This window comes from Propithecus coquereli, unplaced genomic scaffold, assembly GCF_000956105.1.
Source record: "Propithecus coquereli isolate 6110/MARCELLA unplaced genomic scaffold, Pcoq_1.0 Scaffold228, whole genome shotgun sequence".
Classification (NCBI taxonomy): Eukaryota; Metazoa; Chordata; class Mammalia; order Primates; family Indriidae; genus Propithecus; species Propithecus coquereli.
In genome coordinates, this window is record NW_012147819.1 from 3617983 (window position 1) to 3626714 (window position 8732).

The 8732-nt window shown below is 33.8% G+C and overlaps 1 protein-coding gene across 1 annotated transcript in view; it reads left to right on the top strand.

The window, feature by feature from the left end:
• Positions 1-8171, top strand: part of TDO2 (tryptophan 2,3-dioxygenase) — a 15083-nt gene extending 6912 nt beyond the window's left edge. The window contains exons 7-12 of the mRNA XM_012645254.1: positions 18-125; positions 2785-2896; positions 4106-4163; positions 5334-5413; positions 6024-6114; positions 7600-8171. Of these exons, the coding sequence (XP_012500708.1) occupies positions 18-125; positions 2785-2896; positions 4106-4163; positions 5334-5413; positions 6024-6114; positions 7600-7753 (603 nt within the window). The 3' untranslated portion in view covers positions 7754-8171. The remainder of the gene's footprint in view (positions 1-17; positions 126-2784; positions 2897-4105; positions 4164-5333; positions 5414-6023; positions 6115-7599) is intronic.
• Positions 8172-8732: the final 561 nt, after the last annotated feature.

Sequence of the window (8732 nt, forward strand, 5' to 3'; positions counted from 1 at the left end):
AAATAATATTTACTTAGGCATGGCTGGAAAGAACACCAGGTTTAGAGCCACATGGATTTAACTTCTGGGGAAAGTTGGAAAAAAGCATCATCAAAGGCCTGGAGGAAGAATTCATAAGGATTCAGGTATGTAGATGCCATGAGTTAATATAAATGTACTTACAGAAAAAATTTTAGGAATTTTATTTTAAGAATTTATTGCTCTTTTCTTAACCTTTCATTTTTATTATATTCTTTTTCTTTCACAATTGTATTTTCTTGGAAGGTATTACATGATTGATTTAATTTTCTGTAGGTGCAATGAAAATTGTACTAAAATAAGGTGTTCATTGTAAACAAGATTTTTATCTATGATAAATAGCTGAGATTAATAGACATTTTCCTTTCTAGTGAAAACTCTGTGTTATGACCAATTCTAGACAGAAATAGGCACAAAAAGGACCAATTAACCAAAAATATTGAGCCAGATAACTTTCCTTTTGCTTTTGTATACTTGCTGGGTCCTTTCTATTGGCTCTCAGACAATGTCAATTTTCTCTTACTTAAAAAAATATTGTAGATTGCTCATTTCTCTCAAATTATAGGTTTCATCCTCTGTTCATGTTGAAATTTGTTGAAAGAGTTGTTTAAATTCTGTGTCTCGAGAGACCATATCAGGCAGTGTGTAAAGCACGGACTTCATAGTCACACCACTTGGGTTCTGATTCAAACTGTGTGATGGTGGACGAGTTGCTTAGACTCTCTTTGACTCACTTTCATCATTGGTAAAATAGAAAAATAAGAGTATTTTTGTCATAGGATTATTGTGAACATGAGACTAAATGAATATTTGTAAAGCATTTAGAACAGTAGTTAGAATAATTATTTCTTTATCTCCCTTCCAATCCTCTACTTACTCCAACCTGTCTTTTTGCACCGTCATTCACAAACGGCTTCAATGTACATCAATCCAATGGCCATTTTTATCTTAATTTTACTTGACTTCCCAGCAGCATTGAATGCTAAGGACCACCACTTACTCTTTCTTGAGCATTCTTTTCCCTAGGAATTGGAGCCCACCATTACGTCTGCACCTAATTCTCTTGCCCTTATTGCTCTATCTCTTTTACTTGCTCTTATTTTTCCTCTTAGATCAATAAATGGTTGGGTTTCACAATGCCTTGACTTAGATCCTGTTCTATCTCTATTCTCTTTCATTAGATGATGTCATTTATACTAACTGCTTCAATATCTACTTAGTCACCAATAATTCTCAAACATTTATTTCTATTTTAGATATCTCCATAGATTTCAGATCATACACTTAGCAACTTACTTGATTGATATTTCTTCCTGGTCCTCTCAAAAACACACCAGCAAAACCAAACTTAGAAAATTTCTCTTTCCATCCACTCTTGTACTAACATTGTTTTCTCTGAGTTAAAGAAGTTTTTCTCCTATAAATGATCTAGTTTGTCAAGTCAAATTAGACACCTATCAGTAATTCTTGGAATCTTCCTCTTGCTAAACCACTTCCTTCAAGCTATCATTACATCCTACCAATTTTACCTTCTAAATAGCTCCCAAATATCTTCCTTTAATCTGCCACCACTGTTCAAGTACACACTGCCATTGTTTTTCACCTCTACTAAAGTAATAGTCTCTGAACTATCCTATCCATCTCTCCAATTTATTCTCCATACTGCAATCTGAGTAATTTTTTCAAAATGCAAATCTGATCACATCTCTCTTTTCCTTAAAGCCTTTCAATGTCACCCCGGTGCTTTTAGAATTGAGATAAAAACCTTAACATGGTCTATAAGGCCTTTCATGATCTCAAATGGTCCAACTATAGTAAGTCTTTTATGAGCTGAGTTCAGTTCTTTGAATTTATTACCAAGGTGTCTCTCAATGTGTTCTCTCTGAATTTAGAATGTTCTTCTCCAGGTAACTCCCTCCCATTTTTCAGATCATGGCTCAAAAAAAATTCTTTAAGAAGGTCTTTCCTAACCTCCTTATTACCATACGTTATTATGGCACCAACACTGCTCCTGTATAGCATTCTACATGGTTGCAATTTAACGCTTGAGTGATTATTTGTTCAATGTCTTATTTTGCTCACGGTTTTATATTTATCACCTTATCATGACATTTATTGAATTAATTAGAAATAATATGTGTACAGTTTTTACTCAACACTGTGGTTGTTCTGATGAATTAAAAATAATTCGGTTAACTAATTTGCTCCAGCTGAATTAATTGAGTTGTAAGTAGAACATATGTGGTAGGCAGAAAAATAAGAATTTCCTTAAACCAATCAGTAGATAGCAAATGAATAAAATGTAAGAGTGAAAAATATCTAAGAAATTGTATTTACAGAATTAAATACTGAATATAGAATTTCAATAGAGTTAATAGTACTTCTAACTAGGAATTCTTAACTCTTCCTAAGTGGAATTACTTTACTCCCTATGTTAAATAATTATTGTTTAAAATTAGGTATTATTAACTGCTTGTATTTACCTCCAATTTTGTCCATTTGAGTTCATATCTTGTGATATTTATGAAAAGAATATTTGAGATTAATGAATCATTTAAACTTAACTAAAAGGGTAGAACCAGTGATTGTGTGGAAGATTCCTTCTCCTAAGACAAAATTTCCAAATTATAATATTAGGTGACATGGTAAATATTCCAAGTACCTCCTTTATGCAACTGTGAATCTAGTCTCTCACGTGCAAAGTTTTCTGAAGTAGCAATCTATTTTTTCTCTTGGGAATATTAATACAGCATTTTTTTCCTAAAGGCTAAGGAAGAGTCAGAAGAAAAAGAGGAATTAATGGCTGAATTTCAGAAACACAAAGAGGTGCTACTGTCCTTATTTGATGAGAAGCGTCATGAACATCTCCTTAGTAAAGGTAGATATTTTTCTTCTAAGGATCCTTTCCCTGGAATGTATGAGTATATGATTAAAAAATAATTTTATAAGACTACCAAGCCTTACTTGGGGGGAAATAGAATGAAAATTGATATTCTACTCACAGAAACAAGAATTGGGTAAATGGTATCTATGATAACCCTATCTTAACAGGTTTCTGTGCCTAGATTATTTCAAATCTATTAGAAAAATCTTTCATAGATAGTATGTGCCAGATATGAGGGATACCATAACTAATTGAATATAGTTTTTCAAGTAGCTCACAGCCTAATAGGCACAGAAATGAAGATAAATCATGGCAAATGTAAATACTCTGGTAGAGGTAAGAAAAGGAAGAAATAACTACTGAGAGCAAGGGTGGCTTGGCAGAGAAAGTGTTTCCCAAGCAGACTAGGAAAAGCACACATTTGCACTTCTGGTATAATTGATATTGAGCTATTATTTCCTGAAACTAATTGACCATTAAATTCAATATCTTCATTACTAAACTTTTGTGTTCATTTTGACTTAGAATTTTTATTAAAAAGTATCTCAAAGCCTTTTTGGAAATAGGTAGAATAAAAGCAAAAATTAATTTTTGTAATGCAAGTACAAGGCGTAGCAGTATTTGAAATTCATATTAAATTCTACAAGCTTAAAGGTCATTAGGCTCAGTTTCTAAAAAACAAAACAAAACAAAAAAAAACCTCAGTAAAGAATATCAAAATCTCATTTTCCTGCAGCTAAGAGAAACTCTTTCATTAGAACACACATATTTGAGTTTATATAATTGTTGTGCTTCCTTAAAGCCAAGTAAACTAATCTTAAGTGAATTAGAGAAAACTACTTTCAAATGACACTTGGAATGAATCTTGTTTAACTTTTCAAAAAGTAAGTCATTATATTATTTTACTTGAAACATATGTTTTATTATGGAAGTTAAGTGTTTCCTAGAAATATCAGATTTTCCCAACATGACCTTTAAAGGTTTTGAGAATTTCAAGTGTATACATTTTGGGTTTGCCTTTAAAACCCAATGATAAAATGATAGGTTTCCAAATTCAAGCTAAGAGATAAAAAATTTAAACTAAAACTTACATTATTTTCTGAACACATATAAAGCATTTAAATATTTAAGGTGATGATGTTAAATTAATATGAGACTACACTAAATTACCTATTAAATTAAAACGTGCTGTATATTTTGCAGGTGAAAGACGACTGTCATACAGAGCACTTCAGGGAGCACTGATGATATATTTTTACAGGTAAAAGGAAATTAGAAGAAGAGAGGTGGCTACATCCAGTATAATGCTTATAAACTACAATCATAGTTTAATGTAGTAATTTAAATTTTAGAGAAAACTTCAGAAAATAAGTAATAGTGAAGTTTCATGAGCTCTTCTTTTTTTATCTTTTTTTAAAATTTCATTTGTTAACTTTTAAATGGCAAGAGTATAACTTTATCCCTGATTGAGGTTCAATACTTTCCCCGCCACCAAATTAATCAAATATCCTTTTTTTTTATTAAATTCTACAAAGTATTATGTGACATCAAGTGTCCTAAAGTGCCAAAGTGTAAACTATCTCAGAAACTCAGTCATTAAATGTGTTCTGTCATTAAATAATGTTGTAGGGTCACTCCTGTAAAAAGAATGGATAAAATGAAAATACCTTATAAACTGTTGTACTTAGCAATTTCAAGTTAAAATTGAGCTCACTGTATATAATGTTTAAGGTATTTTTTAAATGTCTACTCACTCCTATTCTATGTGTATGAAGGTCCCCTCTTCATGGTTCATCAATTAAATGTGTCAGAATAATGGAAATCCCACTAACAAAAAGGCTTCAAATAGGTTTACAGGGTATCTTTCTTCCATGCACTTATTTAATTTTTAAAATCCCCTCAAATATTTCTTCAGAATGGCAACATAAAGAAATCTTTTGACTTGTTTCCTAAACTGAAGTAAATGTATGCCAGTCAACTTATGGGTCCTAAGTAGAAAATGTACTGAGAAAGTTGAAGAATTAGATGAAAAAAGGAAAACATATAGATGAGAGGAAATAAATAGCAATTTTTCCTTTCGTGTTTTAGTATCTTTGCCTAGAAGTTTTTGACTGTTGTTAGCTGGGAAGTCTTCTGAGATAGTATATATGTCTCCCTTTTAATAAAAATCAATGTTTGGCGTGACTCTGGTTGGCTAATTCATGTATATTATATGGAATTTTCTAGACTTAAATTCTTCAAGTTGAGTAGTTTTATCCCTATTTCTGAGATGAAGAAACTGACACTCAGAGAATACTCTAATGCTGTACAGCTCCTACAAGGCAAAGTTGATATTTTGTTTTTAGTGCCAAGTGATCATAAAATGCATGCTCTTCCTAACACACTAGATTTACTTGAATAGATTTTTTCTGATGATTATTTTTTCCTTTAGGGAAGAGCCTAGATTCCAGGTCCCTTTCCAGTTGCTGACTTCTCTTATGGACATAGACACACTCATGACCAAATGGAGATGTAAGTCCTTCCCTTGCACCCCACATTCCTTCTCCCCCATTCTGTTTCTTTACCCTTTTTCTTCTCTGAGCCCTCCCTCCTCCTCTTTCATACAAATCAGCTTGGCGATCACTCTCTCCCAGAGCCAACTTATCCACTATGCACAGCAGGCACCGTGCATAAAAATGTTTTAATTTACTTTATAATCTGAAGGAAAAATACACGTTAGGTCAAAGGAAACATTTTAATATATAATAGCAATATATTCATCTTTATGCCAATTCACTTTTAAAATGTAATTTTGTTATTTTTTTAATGGAGGAAGGAACCTATAAAGGCAAAAATGGCAAGGGCTCACAAAAGTCATACCGTGGCCCTGCTGGCCACTGTCGTGATCACAGGCTAAATGCAATGATGGATGGAGTGAAATGCGTGTAGCTGCACCAAGTGGGGTGCTAGGCAACCTCAGGGCTTTATCTGACTCTCACACATTGAGCCCTCCATATGGCTTAAGTGATAAGGTGTCAGCCTTTTCTCAGAAGCAATAATCATTACCAACCCCTTGTTTTTAGAATGTTGTGGAACTAATGGCAGAAAAATATCCATGGAGTAAATTTGTGTGTTTGCCTAGATAACCATGTGTGCATGGTGCACAGAATGCTGGGCAGCAAGGCTGGCACTGGTGGTTCCTCCGGCTATCAGTACCTGCGCTCAACCGTGAGGTAGGTGGGGGAAATTCTCCTTTCTTCTTGGTGGCAGTGACCAATGCTTTGTTTTCTCACATTCTAGTGCATTATCTAGGAAAAGCCATTGATACTTGCTCCTGTCTGAACTGCAGATCACACATTTGTAGTTAGATTATGATATTCCAGTTGGAACCTTTGGAGCTAATTGTATAAACTTCTTGATTGTGGAACTTCATCATTTTGATCCTGTGATGAGAAGGGTCATGGTACCAATGGCCGCATGACTTGTGAGGACACGAGGGGTTCAACAGCGTTTACATCTAGGCAGTAAAATCTTCTGCTCAGTCTGGCTCAAGTGTTGACTAGACTAAAACTTTGATCATTGATTCCACTTATGTCTTCTTGGCCAGATATGGATAAAATAGTTTGTTTCCTGATGTGACTCTATTTTATATCAAAAAACTACTTCCATCTAGAGAGTGCCCTTTTCATAGTGTTTACAAGGGAAGAAGTTAGCATCTATTGAGGACTTAGAACATGCTAGGCAGATTTCTAAGGCATATACATTCTTATTCTATTCGATATTCACAATACTATAGATAGGTGGATAGATACATCTGGGAACTGGGAAACTTTCATGGCCCTTTGGAAAAGAATCAGCTCAGGGATAAATCAAATATTCACATTTAGCCCCCAAATTCTTTACGGTACATTGCTTTCATTCCAACCAGATTGGCCATTTTCTAAAATGAACAGGTTCATATTTTCATCACTTTTATACATTTTTCACTTTCCCTGGGGATAAAGTCTATAAGCATGAAACAGTCAATAATTGTCTACACAGAATGAGCACACCCATCAGTCGTTGGTGGGAATAATTAACACAAACAGCATTTCTAGTATGTCGTTATTTCATTTAGTCTCCACAAAGCCTTGACCAGAGAAAGGGATTAAAACTTTTACTTTAGAGTTAGAAACTGACATTTAAACAACTACTCCAAGGTCCCCAGGATGCAGGCGACAGAACCAGGATTTGAACCCAGATTTATTTGACTTCAATAGCATTTCAATTTATTAATCCCTTCATGGTAGTTATTGGGCAGCTACTTTGCAGTTGGAAAATATTTTTCAGTGACCAACTAAGAACTCTATTGGCTTTAAATTTATTACTTCGCATGCTATCCTTCAGAAACAGGAAATGAGAACACACCCTTGTCTTTATGAAAGAGTATGACAGTAGGAAGACTCTAGGTCTTAATCTGGACCACCTGGTCTGGATCAACCAAACATATAATTCTGTTTTATGGGCATGAACTTTGGATATGGAATAAAAACTAGGCAATCTTAAACTAACACTGCATAATACCTAATATTATATATATATAAAACATACTACATGCAATTTATAATATTTGTATATAATTATTTACAAAATATCTGAAAAATATAAATTTTGGATAGAAAATTTTAAATATTTCATGTCAACAAATCTAAAACATTTTCATGTATGTGTTTTTCCAGTGATAGGTACAAGGTATTTGTGGATTTATTTAACCTTTCCACATATATGGTTCCCCGACACTGGATCCCGAAGATGAACCCGATCATTCATAAATTCCTTTACATGGCTGAATACGTTGACAGCTCGTACTTCAGCAGTGATGACTCAGATTAAAATCACCTACAAAATCTATGAAGAATATTGATTTCTCAGTCTGTATTTTTTATTTTCTATGTACGTTCATGAATACACACAGTCTTAACTTAGTATATGTATATACAGAGTTTAGCACCATGGTGTTATGATTCAATGCTGGAAACAATTTGATTACCTCATATTAGTGATGATATAAGATTAAGCATTCAGATGAAACATAATTCAGTTAAATTGTAACATTGTACATAAGGTGTTTTCCTATTAAAAATTCAATGTCCTCTGCTACTTCTCTTAATGTAACCACTTAATATAATCATCTCATTGTTTCATAAGTTTGTAAACTTCAACTATTTCAAATATTTTATGCAATAAAATGTATCATTCCGTGCAAAGACTTATTCAAACAAAATTTTTCAAATAATAAATATTAATCTTTTGCCCTGTATTGTTTTTCAAACATTGCTTGTATTTATTAGGATTCTTGATGATCAAACACAAAAATCTATCGGAAGCTTGCTTAGAGGGGATTTTCTGAAGGATTACTAGCTCACAGAATTCAAAGCAGCATTGTCCAAAAGCCTTAAAGTTGAGGAGCCTGGGATCTCTGATGCCACAGGGACAGGATCCCGTTCCTGAAATACTGTATTCTTGGAACACTTTGAGGATCCTTTATGTCTCATTTCTTCTTTCTAGGTGTTGGCTCTATTCTTCCATGTCGTAGAACAGCTTTTTCCTTAGGCTGGGTCCCAGCTTCCAGCACCTGTGGACTCACAAAAGGGCAAAGGTTCTCTTTCCCCCAGCTCCCATGCCTGTGGGCTGGGAAGCAGAGTGAACTCTAATACCTCGCAGAATTGAGGTAGGAACAAGGAATAGTTCCCTCAAAGAAGAATGCTCTTTCCAGAAGAAACGAGAGGTAAACAGACTAAACAGCAATCCAACTCGTTTCTAATAAAAAGTATTAGACTAAGAGTTTAGTTCAGACATAGTTTTAGTCCTC